Source organism: Halichoerus grypus, chromosome 14, assembly GCF_964656455.1.
Source record: "Halichoerus grypus chromosome 14, mHalGry1.hap1.1, whole genome shotgun sequence".
Taxonomy (NCBI): Eukaryota; Metazoa; Chordata; class Mammalia; order Carnivora; family Phocidae; genus Halichoerus; species Halichoerus grypus.
Genome location: NC_135725.1, coordinates 19,238,199 through 19,255,453, shown reverse-complemented (window position 1 = coordinate 19,255,453; position 17,255 = coordinate 19,238,199). Strand labels below are relative to the sequence as shown.

General features: G+C 44.7%; 1 protein-coding gene across 1 annotated transcript in view; it reads left to right on the top strand.

The window, feature by feature from the left end:
- The first annotated feature begins 2,396 nt into the window (after positions 1-2,396).
- The window catches only part of GNAQ (G protein subunit alpha q), a 305,482-nt gene continuing 290,623 nt past the window's right edge, over positions 2,397-17,255 (top strand). Inside the window, exon 1 of the mRNA XM_078061320.1 lies at positions 2,397-2,754. Within this exon, the coding sequence (XP_077917446.1) occupies positions 2,619-2,754 (136 nt within the window). The 5' untranslated portion in view covers positions 2,397-2,618. The remainder of the gene's footprint in view (positions 2,755-17,255) is intronic.

Here is a 17,255-nt window from a genome sequence, read left to right as displayed (position 1 = left end):
AGATTTTGATTGTACCCCATAATGTGTTCAAATAGTGTAATTCCTTTCATCAAAAGTTATGTCAATTCAGTCAAAATGGATTACCTGATAGCTTGATAGTACAGTTTGAGAGGCATTTAAAAAAATCTCAGAGTCCTTGGCTAGGAAACCAGAGACTTGAAGCTTCCTGTCATTTGATTTTTTTTTTTGGTATTTAGTATCTCTCTGAAACTCATACATATACATATATTAGAGGATGCAAACTTATGATTAAATGTTTCCCCTGAAGCCATTTAAAATTTCTGCATATTGAATTTCAATCTTTAAGTTCATTAGTCACTTAACTTTAGATTTTAATGTCACAGAAAGTATAGTGGCTTTTTATAGGGGTTCGTATAAAGGTGGTGAGGTTTGTTTTCTCTGCTTTCCTGGCCTATGTGAAATTTAATCATTTTTTAGGCCGGATATTCTTTTTAAAAAGGGAGCCTAAAGTGTAGATCTAATGTCTCCATGACTTGTTTGATCTGGGTCCTGGTGTGTGTGTGTCATGAAAGAAGGTAGTCACACACCTGTCATCCAAGGCGCCCATGTACATTCTCGACCTGTAGCGATAGTAGTCAAGTAGTCATGACCTTACTTTACACCCTGGGTGAGCAGGTTGCTCCAGAAACAGCTCAGAAAACATAAAATGTGGAAAAGGGATTCCTTTCACAAAATACACTTTACTCTTGAGACCACAGTTTCCATTAAAGCAGGAAGCAATCTGAGTTTCACCTCTTGCAGTTACTAGACCAACTAAAACCTGACTGAGCCAGGAGGGTTTTTTTTTTTTTGGCCATTTATCAGTCGAGTAGGACAACAAAATAAGCACACATTTTAAAGTACAGTGCCTCAATCGAAAGTGGGCTCTAGAAGGGGATTTTGCTGGGGGCAATCTTGTTTTCCCCATTTCCCCCTATTTTATTCTATCCCTTTCTTCCACATTATTTTGCATTTTCCCGTAAATCGACCATAATTCAATCTCAGCCAGAAGGGTAAATTTGATTACTAGGCTGTTAAACATCGTGTGCTTTTTCTAAGACACGAGAGGAGCTTGTAACAAAACAGAACAGAAACAACCTCAATGGCATGAAAAATTGGAAGCCATCAGGGGGCTCTTGGAAACTCCGACAGCTTCATTTTGCAGCTCAGGATTTAGATTTCTGTCTCCCGTAACTTTGTGGACAGTTTCGCCTATTAACCCCCACCCCTCCCTGCGGGAACCAGCGACAGTGCCTCTTCTTCCTCAGTCTCACTCCACGACTGAGTGTATCCTACGTTCCAGAACTGAATTGGGGTCAGAGGTGACGCGAGATACTTTTCTAACCGAATGGCGTTGTCGAAATAGGGACGGGAAAGAATACAGAAGTGGCCGAGAGGCGGCCCCGGGGCGCCGACTTGCGCCGGGCCCGGGAGCGGGGGACGCGAGCGCGGCGGCCGCCGGCCGGGAGCCGCGCCGAGGGTTCGCGGAGCCCGCCCGGGCTGGGGACTGGCGGGGCTGCATCCCGCGACGCCGCCGAGGGCCGAGGCCGCCATATTTCTGCTCCACCACGCCCGGGCGGCCGGCGGGCAGCGGCAGGTTGGCGGCGGCCCCGGCCCGCCCCTCGCCGGGGGGCGGCCGTAACCGCTGCGCCCGCGAGCCCACACCGGGGCGCGGAAGCGGGAGGCGCCCGCAGAGCCCGAGGGGCCGGCCCAGGCGGGGAGCGGCAGGCGAGAGCCGCACTGGGAGGCGCGCCGGGGCGGCTGCGAGCCCAGGAAAGCCTTCCAGGAGGGGCCGGGCGGCACCGCCTCCCCGCTCCCCTCCCTCCCTCCCTCCGCCTCCCTCCCTCCGCCTCCCCTCCTCCTCCCGCCGCCGCCGCCGCCTCCCTCCCGGATCTGTGCTCCAGTTCAGAGAAAGAAGAAAATGTGTGTGTGTGGCGAGGGGGAGGGCGAGCACTGAGCAGCCGCTCCGCGCCTGGCAATCGGGGCCGGGGGTGGGCGTCTGGCGGAGGCGGAGCGGAGGCGGAGGCGGCGGAGCGCGCGGCGGGCGGGCCGGCGAGCGGGGTTTGCGCGCGAGCCGGGCGGTGGGCGCGGGCAGGGCCCAGGGCGCCCAGGAGCCGTGTCAGGCGGCGGCGAGGAGCGGGCGCGCCGGGCGCGGGGAGCCGTCGGCGGCCGCTCGCTGCGGGGACGCCCCGGTGGATGCGCTCTCGCCGCCGGGCGCAGGGCTTAGGGGAACCTCGGCGGCGGCGGCGGCGGCGGCGCGGGGGGCGAGGCGGGCCGCCCGTTCCCAGGGAAGGAGGCGCGGGCGTCTGAGCGAGGCCGGGCGCGGCGGCCTTCCCTCGCGCGCCCCCCGAGCCAGCGCCCGCGGCCGCCTCCCGCGCCCGCCTCGCTCCTCCCGGCGGCCCGAGCCGCCCGCTCCCGCCGCACCCCCCGGCCCACCTGGTGGCCCCGGCCCTGGCCGCGGCCCCCGCGGCCGTTCCCCGAGCTCGTCCCGGACGCGCGCCCGGGCGGCGGGGGCTCGGCGGCCACCGCTGCCTCGGGGGAGCGAGGGCGGGAGGGTGTGTGTGCGCGCGTGTGAGCAGGGGGTGCCGGCGGGGCTGCAGCGGAGGCACTTTGGAAGAATGACTCTGGAGTCCATCATGGCGTGCTGCCTGAGCGAGGAGGCCAAGGAAGCCCGGCGGATCAACGACGAGATCGAGCGGCAGCTCCGCAGGGACAAGCGGGACGCCCGCCGGGAGCTCAAGCTGCTGCTGCTTGGTGAGTACCAGCCCTGGGCCGGCCGCTTTGGGCCCTCCCGCCGGGCCTCTGCGGCCCCCGCCCGTCGCCCCCGGGCCCCCGGGGCCACTGCCCCTCGCGGCCCCCGCCCCTGGGCGCCCGCGGCTCGCCCCGACCCTCGGCGGGCGCGCCCCCGGCCACTACCTGCACCCGCGCGGGCGCGCGCGGGCGCGTAACACCCCCCCGCGCGCGCATACAGGCGCGCACACACACGCGCAGAGGGGTCGGGGCTGCCCTGGCCCGGGCCTCGGCGTGTGCCTTTTGGTATCCCCGAGGGCTGTGCCTTCGGGGAGCGCGTTTATCTGCTGTGCATCTGCTAAATGGCAAATCACTTCGGGGCAGAGGCGCGGGGGTGGGAAGAGGTGGGCAGCGGGCTTGAACTTTCAGTGGCTTGGCCATGGCGCCCCGTGCTGGAGAGGGGAGCTGTGTGTGTGTGTGTGTGATCCGAGAGTGACGAGCTGTGCCGGGGCACGTTGGGGGACGGCGTGCGGTGGGGTGGCCCGTGTGCATCCATTGTCAGTGCTTTCTGGGGTCAGAAGGGAATGGTGGTAGGGTGGGCTGCCTCGCGACTGGATTCCCAAAGGAGTGATGATGAGGGAGCTGAGTGGTTGGCCTTCCAAAGAAAGGGGGGTTATGTATTCCGGGGGGGGGGCGGGCAGGCAAGCTCAGATGTGTCACACAAGTGCTGTTCTCTAGCCACCAGACCACCGAAAGGAGGGACCCAGAAGAGTTTCTTGACCAGTGGATGGTGGCAGGCTTGTTTCTCGTCTGCACCATTCCTTCCAGATAAAGAGGAGGGATACGGGAGGGTTGTGCTGTGTGGTTGTTGACAGCGACGGGTTTCTTTTGTTTAATGAGGCAACCCAGATGTAGGCCTGAATTCACAATAGTTACTACTGAAAACCAGTGCAGCCTCTCAATTACTCTCACGGCAACAAATAGAAACCTTTTGTTTAAAACGGACAGCATTTTAGTATCTTTGGGATCTGGACTGGAAGGAAAACGGGAAGTGTATAGCAAAAATTTCCCTTTAGCTCTAAAAAAAAAAACCCCCAAAACCCCCAACATTCTGCCTTCACACTAACTTATCAAAAAAATGCCATTTCTCAAATAGGAATTCTATTGATAATTATCTTTGAGAGAATGTTCAGAATCAAGGATCAGGGTACACACAGGAGCCAGGGTGACATAACTCTGAGCTATGGTGGTAGGGAGAGCAAACAGCTTTGCAGTAACAGGCCTGAAAAATGTCTGCACTTGTGTTCAAGATATTTGCGTGAATAATAAATATGTTTCTCAGACATGTCTGGAAGAAAGAAATATTGTAATGTCAGTTCAGATTTAAGAAGCATGCAGTTTCTTTCTTGAGCATTTCATCTCCTGGTTCAAGGAACCAGTTGCCTTTGGGACTGAACTGCTTATCTACCGGATCATTTATAAGAGAGAACAAAATATAATGATCACAAATAGTTACAAATGGTTAACTCACATGCCATGCTTTATGTCTTCATCTTGAAACCAGATTAGATAAATGTGCACATGTTTATAAGGAACAGAAGGCAGAGCGCTGGATAAAAGAGGTGGGCTTTAGGGAATGAAGCCAGGGGAGGGGAAAAATGCAATTGGAAAAGGAAGATTTAAAAAAAAAATGTTTTATTCTCATTTTGGCCTACTTCTAACGGCTGAAAAATGTGTAATTGAATATGTTGCAAATTCTCAAGATTGAGAAAAATAGGGGAAGAGAAATAGGCATAGAGTGTTTAAGTGCACGATAAAGGGGAAAAGCATGTGTTTTAGACTTAAGAATAGGTTTTCTTTTGCCCTGTTTACAGTCTTTGTTTATGGTTAGCTGTGAATACAGCGTTTAAGATCTCTCAGGCCGTCCCTGTTGTCTGAAATGTGACAGCTTGAGGTTTCCAGCAGCTATGAGTTAGAACCCCGGGGGGTTTGTCTGTTTGAAGGCCTCTGTTTGAATGTCTAGGAGGAAGACTTTCAGGCAAATACACGTATATGGACACTTAATTACATACTGTGTATTTCAGTAACATATGGTGCTTTAAAAACGCCCTTGGGGAGATGATTTCATGAGCAAAAAAATGAAACAGTTTTACTGCTAAAGTGGTAGTAATGGAGAACTTTTTCTCTTATTAGATATTTGAGTGGGGTTTAATACAGCCTCACCCCAGCCCCCAAATATGGTCTATTAGAAGTGGTGGAAGAATATGGCATTAATTTAGCACCTACGTTCGTTAGTAACATTTAAAAATTGTACAGCTTTTTGTTAGCAACACAGACCCCTAGGCATCATGTAAGATTTGTTACAGTTTAGTCTTCTAGGTATGTTGCTTTCGTAGCATAATGAGTTTGATACCTATACTACTTCTACAGTAAATGTTCTCTACTAAATGCAGGGGTGTGTGTGTGTGCGCGCGCGTGTGCGCGTGCGGGCGGGCGTGTGATTTCACAATTTTTTGCATCCAGGGGGAAAATGATGGTTGATTTGAACCAGGCAAGGTGTTGGGGAGGGCTTCTGTTTGAAGAGCTGCTCTCCCATCGGCTGCTTGGATGAGTTCACTGAATCTTCCTGTCCCACCTGTCCAAAGGAGGTTATAGGATTTATCCTTTCACAGTGTCAAGATTTACCAATATTTTTAACTATCTTATTTAAATGGAGGGGTCACTCTTAGATTTAAATGACATTCAGTATAAAATTATTTTCAAAGTAAATTTTAGTTCAAGACATGACGCCATTTTAGTGGAAATGGATTTATTTGGCAGGGGACCTTTGCCTTTGTCCACCAATTATTTTATATATTAATAATATGAAGAAACGAGAAAGAAAATTGTGGTTACCTGCCTAGATGAAAGTATACCAGTGAAATTTGGGGTGTTTTGATACACATACAGCAATTACGCCAGTGTATTCCAAATTCCATAGTACTAATATTTTTTGATTTTTACTTTTTTTTAAATGAACCCAGAAACTTACCACTGTAAAAATACCATATTTAATAATGAATTCTTGTTTTCTTTAGCGTATTCATTCTCTGAATTTATTTACGTGTTTTTCTTTGACACCTCAAAGAAAACTATATTCTACATATATATGTGAGAGAATACCTTATTTTAACTTGGTTTAAGTTTTTATATGCTTTGTGGGTGTACAGTACATTTACTTTAACTGATTAATATTTATGAATATTAACTAAATGTTTCTATTTGTAGTATGTAGGTCACAGTATTTAATATTAATGTGTCTTTAAGTCTATATACAACAAGTGGCTTTGAATCCCTGCTTTTTTTTTTTTTAAAGATTTTATTTATTTATTTGACAGAGAGAGACAGAGTGAGAGAGGGAACACAAGCAGGGGGAGGGGAGAGGGAGAAGCAGGCTTCCCGCAGAGTGGGGAGCCCGATGCGGGGCTCGATCCCAGGACCCTGGGATCATGACCTGAGCTGAAGGCAGACGCTTAACGACTGAGCCACCCAGGCGCCCCGAATCCCTGCTTTCAGTCACAGATATTCATGCTGAAATTTTTTCAGTTCCTTGAAGGTATAGATACATTTCCTGTTAACCTGTTCTTGTTTTACATGTTTTTAAAATCTTGACTCTTAGGATCTTAATCATCAAACAGGAAGATTTAGCAAACCTTTATAATTGATTGGATTCCACCTATTGAAAATAGGCTGTTTAGGCCAGTCTTAGATAGAAGAATGTATGTTCTTGGTCTTCTAACTGAATTACACACGTGATTGTGGATTTTCTTCCTATTCAAGACCAGCAGCTTAGGAGGGTAGGCATTGTGTCTGTATTGCTCACTATTAAACCCCAACTTCTAGCACAATAAATATCTAACTCCTAGCATGCTCTCAATAAGTACTTGTTCAATGAGTACATTTATTTCTGATCCTCCCGATAGAAATTGGGACCATGAAATAATGAATAAATTATGGAGATACAGGGATATGTAATGATTTTTAATCTGTGGCAGATGAAATTCATGATCTTTAAAAAATTTTATGTAACTCTTTGAGCCAATTGAATGTAAGTGCATTCCAGAATCGGAAGTGTTAATGTAACATGTTACATCACATACTGCACCAGTCAGTGTATTACAGTTCTGTGCTGGGTGTATTTGGGAATGCTAACAGTCATGCTTAAAGTATGAAAGTTTACAAGGAAAAAAAAAAAAGAAACCATTCCATATCTTGATTACTTTTTATTGTGTAGAAGCTAATTTAACCCTGTCAGCTTTTGGCCATACACTTCTCCATGATACGCTCAACAGAGTGCGTTCTAAGTTCTCCAGAGCAGAGGTGGCAACTGCAGAGATTTTTATGATTTATCTATACAGTTAGATGAGAACCGCAGTGATTAAATACAGAGGTTTAAGAATTGCAGATGGACTCTTTGAATTGAGAGGTATACAGTCGTCCTGAAAACTGAGCAGTTATAGAGCAGGAGGGGACTTGGAAGGCTGGGAATGCTCTGGCAGATTTAGACAGTAGGGAGAGTTCATTCATGCGGGTCTGGATGAACGCGCCTGCCCCACGACCCCTCCGTAGAGTTCACTGGAGAAGAATGGGGGTTGAGGGTTTGAATGAACCTAGAAGTTCATAGCCATATAGGATGGCCACTCAGAACCGCAGAATGCAGGGATCCCTGTAAGCAGCCCTAATAACAGCATCTCCCTGGAAATAACCAAAATACGGTGTTGATGAGGCTGCTTTAAAACCAATGAGTTTTGTTTTTGCTATTCTTTTAGCTTCCAAGTGTTAAATATGTTTTCTAAATGTCAGGATGTATGTGGATGCATTTCCTCTTTTTCTTTCTGTTTTTTGTTTGTTTGTTTGTTTTGTTTCTTTGAAACAAAGTACTTATAGTTTATATCTGGAGGGTGAAATGGGAGCATCCCTCATGAAAATCAGACTTGTAGCTTGGACTCTATAGCAAAGCCTTCAGAGTAAGATTTTTGCCTTGAGCCATGTAGATTCATTGTCTAGATCTGCCATGTAACTCATTCTTCTCTTTACATGTTATTTCTTCATATGGGAACTTGGCATGCATTAAAATCATACTATACAGTGGAGTTATCCCCTGTATATCGATACAAATATTTTTAGGTAAATTGAGGAAGGAGAACCAGAAGGGTAATTTAGTGGCCATTTTGTTTATTACAAATACATTTGATAGACTCCTTCTCATTAAAAACAACAACAAAACAACAACCCAGTTCTCCTTTATAAGAGATGGCTTATGTTCAGTTTTCAGAGGTGCCTATTTAATATAGTTCTGATTTTTATTACAGATGAATTTTGAAGGACGTGAAACAGCTTTCACAGTTGTGAGGCTGCGTGCTATGCTAAACTTAGCAGAAAAAAGGAACAGATTTTTCTTCATGATCCAGGCAAACTTACACTTGAGAAGAAATGAACTAGATTTTCCAAGGATGATTTTGATTCCAGCATTCATATTAATTTTTCTTTAAGGGGAGGTTATTCTGTTGATATTAATGGAAATGTTGATTGGGTGTTGTAGAGGAAAAATAGGGAGCTCAAATGGTACATCTTGGGAAAGAGAAGCCATTTTAAGAAGGTTAGGATTGCTTTCTTCTTAAGAAGGTGGAGGGAGGGAGTCTGTTTCCTCCAGACTCTATGTTTTGGGTTGAGGGAAATACAAGTATTTGTAGCAACAAATTTAAAGTCTAGTTTCCTGGTTGAAACAGGGAGGGCGATGGCGTTTTTCAAAAGGAAACTTTTATAGTGGCTTTTCAGCAATGTTAAGATCTCTGCAGAAATAATCCTAGGCAAGTGTGAAGTAGCAATAGAAGGTAAAATGTGTGATTGTTGGTAATTAAATCTGTGGCAATAACTGACTACAGTAAACAGTGTATGTTTTATCTTGTTCTGCCGAATGGAGTAACATTAAAGACAGCTATTCTCAGACCCAAAGACGATTTTGTGTGAACAGCTGTTACTAATAAAATTATAGGAAGTTGTTCGACAATCACCTTTGATTTGTTATGTTACTGATATGTAAAAATCTGTCTGATTTCTCATCTAACATATAGGAAAAGGGAGAAAAGGACCTAACCAGGCTGTTGGAAATGAGTTCATAAATCCTAGGTGGCCATGGATCTGGACTTTATAAACAAAAATAAATATCCGTATTTTGATGCTGAGAACCAAAATCTGCATTTGCTTAATAGCTCTGGGGTTGACCATTATACCTAGCTATCATTTCTGAGATCAGTGCAGAATATTTTGTTAAAAGTCTTCATGGTTGAATTTTAAGAACAAAATGAGTATTAAAAATGAAGTTATGAACATATTTCAAATTCATTTATTCCACAAACACTTGCCAGGTATGGGAAAATAAACATTTCCTCCAATTTTTTTTTTTTTTAAACAGGCATATCTTATGAAAGAACAGTTGCATACAGAATGCTGGTCAAATGAACAAACAGTAAGCACCTAATGTATGCAAATGAATGTGCTGGGTGAGACACTCCTAATTTCTTATTTGTCAATAGGAAAGACTACAAGCACTTTTTCACAGTTTTTGTTGTTTCTCTGTTGATGGCCCTCGGACGGACATGTCCTTCTGAGTTTTATCCTTCCTGGCGTTGGATTTTTTATTGGCTCTTAATACAAAGCAAAAAACAAAATAATCTGAAGGCCATTGTAGAAGCTTTCTGGGGATTACACAACTGGGGAAAGCAGATGATCTTGAGAATTATTTCCTTGGAGCATATCGTTTTTTGTCTTTAACTGGGAGAAATGATTACTGACCACTTGCCCTGAGCTCCAACTGGATTGGAAGCTGCATGAAGGCAAAGATGGGGGCTCTTGTTGATTTGTGTCTCGAAGTAACACAAAACCTCGCTCAATTTACTGTGATTCTGTTTTTGTCCGGAACCCGGGGGCTCGCGGGTGTGCGAGGGTGTGGGCAGGGTGGGCAGCTGGATTCCCCCGAAGAAAGAGCAGTTGCAAGACGTGAAGGTTAAACTTTTTGCTTTCGTCTAAGGGGCATCATCTGCGTGTTCTCCATTTGCCGCTCCTCTTTGCTGTTTCGGGGCCACCTGGGGCACCATAAAAGGAGTTCTGTTTTACCTCGGCAATCGTCTTTGTCCCCTTGCCTGCTTCTCATTCATTGTCTAGCGAGAATGATTCAGTTGAACATTCTCATACTGTTTCGGGTTGAAAAGCCAGTGGCAGCTTATGCAGCAGTTTGAATGGAAAACTGTTACACACACAAGTCCTCTGAAATTTAAAAATTCCGTGCACCTTTATTACAGGATGAATTTTGGACGGTGAGCGCTTTGACTGCTCTGGAAACAAAGTCGTTGTTTCAAGGAAGTGTGTAATGGATTGTGGGGCAGTTGGGAAGGCGAATGTTCTTAATGCCATTATATTCCTGAAACCTCACAGAGGGAATAATAATTGATCCACAAATTAAAGAAAAAGAGCTAGAGTGAGACTTCTTGGCTCTGTTGCAGGAAGTGAAGAGTGCTGTTTAGAAACCTATTCCTGCATATTTCTCAGAGATAGCCTTGAGTTTTTTTTCCCCCCCGTTAGAGAACTGAAATGATGAATTCGTTGCCTCTTCCCGCAATCTGACGTTTTTGTTGTCGTTGTTGTTCTTTTGTTCACCATCACTTGTGAAAAAATCAGAAGAGTTTTTCTTTTGCTGCTTTTTTATATTTTTAAAACTTAAAAAAAAAAAAGTCTTCATTGTTCCTGTTTCTTTCCTGTGTTTTCTTTTGCCGTAGGAGCAAGCACGGTGATTGGTGGCACCCTCCCTGTATTTCCTGGTGGCTGCAACTGATGAGTTGCTTCTAAAGACAAGTGCTCCGGTGTCTTACTGCCCCCCCACTATTCAAGCTGTTGGCCAGAGGTCCCCCAAATAGCCCTTGCGTGCACATGCCACCCACCCATCCACTCTTGCATTACAGCGCGCCCCGTGCCAGGACTCACTGGCATGCGCATTTCCTTCCGATTTAGGGAACTTCCAACTTGGTGCTTCTTTCAGACGTGGCTGTGAGCTGCTGAGGGGGAAGTTGGGTGCTTTCATACATTAAAAGGACACTTGTGAATGTGCTTTTAGGAGATGATTAACTTTCTTTAGCAACAGTTTAGTCTGGCAAAACAGAATCCGTTGTTAATTGAACAACATGCACAATTCTCCTTCCTTTCCCAGAGGGCAGGGACTTGAGATTGGTTCACGATTTCCACCAGAGAGTGAGTGAGCCAGTGCTGGGCCAGCTATCATGCGCCCCTGGCTTCCAAAATACGATGCAGTGCCTTTGCTAGAAAAGGAGGAAGGTGATGGAGGCCTGTGTTGAGTAATAGAGAATCTTTCTCATTTCATGACTTGAACATTCTCATCTCAGCCACTGGAGAGCCTTAAAACCTCTCCTACTTATATTTCTGTACAGACAGGGAGGCTAGCCTTAGCCGAGGCCTTTGCTTTTGTTACACCCAGGCAGCTTGAGTAGGTTTTTGGGTTTTTTTGGCTTTTTTTTCCCTTGGTTTTTTTTGTTTTGTTTTGTTTTTGTTTTTTTAAGGCAAAGATGCAATGTTACTTTCTGACCATGTGAATTGATATTTTAGGACCTACACTTTTCAGAGCTGCATCGTTACATGTTCTTTCTGCAGATGGCAAATGCAGTTTTCCTCCTGTCCTAAAGAGCTGACCCATTTCCTGTGACTTGTTCTAATAATACAGGATGACTTTATTTCTTGTTCCCAGTTTGCCCTTAAAAGAATGCCAGGCTACTTGTTAAGTGTTTAACTCTTGTCTTTCTAACGCTCATGATAGACTTTTGGAAACGGGTAAATCAGGCAAAAGCAGTGGCTTGCTGGCCTTGTGGGAGTTTATTCGGCCAAATGCATACCCCGTGGCTCTGCATCTTGGCTTAGTTATGTGGATTTTTTTCTAAAAACCTGTAACGGAAGGGAAGTCAGGGACTCCTGCCCTATCTCTTTGAACTAACCTGAAGGTGTTTCTTTTCGTTTGTTCCATCACTGTTTCTCTAGAAACCTGTAGAATGAAGAGATGGGACCAAATCTAAGGGCTGCTTTGAAACTTTCTCTGCTTTCCCTCCGCAGCCCCGGCACCTTGGCCACTTTCTAAAGCGCGAACTCCTCCCTGGACGCGGGGCCCGAGCCCCAGCCCTGCAGCAGGGACAGGCTGCCCCGGAGGCGTCGGCAGGTCTGGGGGGCTCCTGGCTGCCCTCCCTATCCTCTCCTTCCCCTCCGAAAAGTCTCCGAGCGCCCTGCAGGCGGCTCCAACAGCTCTGGGGAAGAGTGAAGAGGCAGTAAGTAGCGAGTGGCTCCGGAGCGGCTCCTCTGGCCGCCTGGCCTGCTGCTGATAGTCTCACTGCCTTCCCAGGGAATGGTATCAGAAGCCTCTGTCGTATCAGCGTGGGTCTCTTGCTTCCTGCAGGAAGGGCCGTATCCTGGCAGGCGCGGGGCTGGAGCCTGAGGGGCAGGCGCAGTGGCCCGGGTGCTTTTGTAGGTACCCTTAGGCCACTACCTTCCCCTTACTACTACCTTTTTTTTTTTTAAATTTTCCCCCTTCATTGGCCTTTAAGCAATGCTTTTCACTTGCTTACAGGGAATCTCTGCTGCCCAAGGCCATTTCTGCAGTTTCCAGTGAGAGCAGGTTGGCCGTCTGAACCTGGGCACCGAGAGTCCTCATACACCTCGGTGGAGCACATTTGGGGGACCGCTCTGTATTTGGAGCCGGTAGGTCCCTTTTCTAGGGCCTTCCAGGGAAGATTTAGAATTAACCCAGGGATGGGCTTCTTCCCCTCCCTGCCGCCCCGGCCATGGGGCTTTCATTGGAACCAGAAAAACAGATAGTGGGCTGCTTTTCTGAACTGCCCTCAATTGTCATGGCCATGTCAGAGAAACTTCAAGAAGGTGACTTCCTGTGTCTCTTGTCTGCATTCTGGAGAAAGGGCTCCATGACAAAAAAAAGAAGGAACAGCTAGACTCTCAGCCTGGGTCTTCAGAAGCGCCTAATTCCCTTGGAGGTGCCGGGCAGGTGTTTGGCATTTACTGACCCCTGCTTTCCTCCCGGCCATGGCCTTTCCCTCACGATCTTTTCAGCTGGATTGCAGATTTGGAGTTGGACAGGTGCAGGGGAAAAGGAGAAGAGTCACAGGCGAAGGAGAGTAATGGGGGATCTAGCGGGCTTGGCTGGGCAGAGGGTGTTGTTGCCAGACTCTGGAGAACAAAGGAGAGGTGCTCTGCTCCTTGGCTTGGTGTCTTTGCTCAGCAAGAGCGGGGCCAGTGCAGCTTCTCTTGCCAGCCCCACTGCCCTGCCGCATTTCCTCCTCGTTGTCACGTCCCTTGTGCCTTCCCCTCCTAGATCCGGGGGGGGCGAGACGAGCAAGCATAGGAGTCTGGGTTGTACGGTGGGAGTTTTGGTTGTGTGCATTCTCTCCTGACCTTTCACTCCCAGAGGTGCTTACGTAGACCAAGCACAGAACTCATATGTCAAGCAGTGTCCTGAGAAAAACCATTCACACATTATAAAGGAAACTTACAGTGTGGCTCCTCTCTCTTTCTCCCTCTCTGTTTTGTATCTGGCAGCTGTTTAAGGTGATGGAAGTGCATCTGTTACTGTATTGAGAACTCTGCTAATCTGGCGATGGGTTCTTAGAATGTCTCCTGAGGGATCCTTGTCCAGGAAATCTGCTTCACCTGGCTTGCTTCTCCTGTAACAGTGCACCTGCCAGTTGCCCGGGGCGATAAGTAGATGAGTAGTAGCCTGAGATGCTCTTGCCAAGTGGATCACACTCAGGTGGAGGCACGTAATACAGAAGTAATCTTGTAATTTTAGCTGAGAAAGGCACCTGTCAATTGGTGCTGTTCACATTCTGGGCTATCACATCCAAGCCCGGGGAGTAGATTATTCAGTAGGCCCTAGAGCCTGTTTCCATTTATGGCCAACATTCAGAATGGGCTGCTTTCGTCCAAGATAGAAATCGACTTATGAGGATTTCTTGGCTCGAAATGTAGGCAAATATATTTTGAATAATTTGAATAATTTTGAATAATTTGAAAGCAGAGCTAGGGAGTGCTGAAACAAAAGATACTTGAAATCAACCTCTATTTTTATTACCAATCAATTCCTCATGGGTCAAGAACGAATAAATTGGCATAATACTGGCTCCTCTTGGAGCCAAGCTTAGAGGGGATACAGAGTCTAGAGATGGAAGAGCCATGATGTGTTCAAGGACTAATAAATGGTATGAACATCCTTGTTTCTCCTGTTATGCATTGGGTCACCATCTGAGAAGTTATACAGAGCACATTAGAAATGACTAAAAAATTCTGGGTGCATACGCATCTCTTGTAATGATGAGTCCCCAAAGTTTCCCATGTTCTGTGAGAGAAGATACCTGTATGTTGCTTGATTAGTTTCTGATAAACAATTTGTATTCTCCTGTCCATACAATTCTTGGCAAAAGGTTGCATTTTAATGGAGAACATCATAGGACTTCATTAATAGTATTTCTTAGGAAATCTTGACTCCAAATATATTTTCATCAAAATCCCCAGTTGTGTCCTTTGAGAAACACATATACTGTAGGGCTTTCCACTCCAGGCCATGCTTATTACAGGAACAGAGAATCTTGTCTAGGGTTTTTCTAAATCCCTAGAGTCTGTGAATTGCTACTCAAATTATGATCTATCCTTCCCAGAGTTAATTAGTGCATTGTGCATCCCAGTGTATTGAATCATAGGGTCAAACAATGATTTATTTTTTTTCTATTAAATATATTCTTCTTTTATATAATGTATCTTCAAACAGTATGCTACCAACTGAATTTATATTGTATTTTATTATTTTTTGAGTGAAATAAGAGCACTTGAGCTAGCTAGCCTTTGGTGGTATGATTGTTTTCTAAAATAGTGAAGTTTAATGATTAGAAAAACCATTGTGCTTAATAGAGTTTGAATCAAGAAGTGTTTATTTTCTTCCACTTAAGAATTTTCTTACATTCCTAAGAAATACATTGTGTTGTTTTGATGTTGGCCTTCCAAAAGAATGACAGTCCGTTCTTTGTTAATAATTGTTTTTTTTAAAGGATATTAACTTTTTTTGAAGTATAGTATTGACAAAATGTTACAGTAGTTTCAGGTGTACAATAATGTTTTTTATGTTTTATTTTTCAGTGATTTTGAAATATTATAAAATAATGGAATCGGTTTTTACACAAAGTTTGAAAAACTTTTTAAATTTATTCATAAATTTATCCAAAGTGTACTAACCTAAGAAACATGATTTTTTTGTGTGTGTGTGATCCTTTCTAGGCTATTTTATTTTTATGTTTCTTGCAAAGGTATAATCATACGGGGTCATTTAACATTATGTTGTAAGCATTTTCTGTCTGGCTGAATATACTTCGTATTAATATTTAGAATTGCTGTATAATATTTTTTTTTTTTTTTAAAGATTTTATTTATTTGAGAGGGAGAGAGAGTGCGAGAGAGTGCCTGAGCAGGGCGAGGAATGGAGGGAGAGGGACAAGCAGACTCCTTGTTGAGCGGAGCCCTACATGGGACTCTGTCTCATGACCCTGAGATCATACCCAAGCGGAAACCAAGAGTCAGATGCTTAACTGGATGCCTAACTGATTGATCCACCCAGGAGCCCCTGTATACTATTTTTTTAGAGGATATATGTTAATTTGCTTGCTTATTCTGGTTTTTTGGGGGGGACATTTATATTTCTCCCAATGTTACCATTTTCTCTTTTTTTTTTGAGGGGGGAGGGGCAGAGGGAGACTGAGAGAATCTTAAGCAGGCTACACACCCAGTGCGTGAGCCTGACTTGGGGCTCGATCTCACGACCCTGAGATCATGACCTGAGCCTAAATCAAGAGTTGGTTGCTTAACTAAGCCACCCAGATGCCCCCCAATGTAACCATTTTTAAAATTATGCTGTGATGAAATTCTTGGTGGAGTTAGCATTTTTTATTTTTATTTTATTTTTTATTTTTTTAAAGATTTTATTTATTTATTTGAGAGAGAGAGAGAGTGCGAGAGCGTGCACAACAGGGGGAGTGGCAGGCAGAGGGAGAGGGAGAAGCCGGCTCCTGATCAGCAGGGAGCTCGATGGGGGGCTCGATCCCAGGACCCTGAGATCACGACCCAAGCCGAAGGCAGATGCTCAACCGACTGAGCCGCCCAGGCGCCCCTGGAGTTATCATTTTTTAAACACACATGTTTTATTAGGATAGATTAATAGAAATGTTAATTGTAGGTCCGAGGATATGAAAAATTCTAGGACTTGATTGCACACACCTAAAACACATCTTGAAGTGATTGCGATTTGCAACATCATGAGCAATGTTATGAGGGTATCAGCAAAGAAATCGTATGTAATTTTAAAATTTGCATTTATGTGATCACTAGTGAGAATAATCATTTGCCCATGTATTTGTTTCTAGTTGGATCTCTTATTTTGTAAGTTGTCTCTTTATTTCCTTTGTTTATTTACGAGTTCTGAACATACACATGAAGTTAGCCTTTTTCATATTTACTGTAAATAACTTAACCCCAGTCTTTTGTTTTTTTCTCTTTGTTTCGTACTACTTAATACAGAAGCTTTTAATTAATTTGAAGCCAACTCTGTTGATCTTTTGCTATTCTGTTTTAAAATGAAGATCTTAATCTGGTTTAGAGACTACATGAAAGTTAGATATACTTCTGTTGCTACAGGCAAAACTAGTTTGAATGTAGTGTTTAATACATCACTGTTGTATGATTCTTTTTCTTCTGAATGACAACGAAATACACGTAAGTTCATACTGTTACAGATTATACAACGTAAGTTGTTCTGTATGTAATTGGCTTTTTTCAGTAACATGTAGTTATATGTATATATATAAAATATATATATATGTATATATTGTATATATTTATATATATGTATATATATAAACATGTAGTTATAGTATATATATAAAACATAACAGTAATATGTAGTGGATATCTTGCCATGTTAATATAAGTCTTGCATCATGTTTATGGCTTGTTAGAGTTGCAGTGTATTTTTGTTGTTCCAGTGTATTTTCATTCATACAGCGGTATGCTGCACTTAGCTTGTATCTACTCATGAAAGCCAGTTGTACACATTTCTTCTAAATTCTCTGTTCAGAAGACTAAACATTTCTTCTAAATTCTCTGTTCAAAAGACTTCACTTTGATCGCTTGAAATCAGCCGCGATGGGGAGTATTTACACCTCCCGGTGGAAACAGGCAAGTGCTACAAATCAGGGCTTACCCCTCCCACTGGGAGAAGTTACTGTTAAACATTCACCAGCACACTATCATTTATACCTGACCCTTATTGATGGATAGTTTTATTCCATTAAAAAATGTTATAATTAATGCTACAGTGAATATTGTAGGGGATCCATTGTGTATACTTGCACAGTTGACCCTTCAGCAGGTAAGTTCCT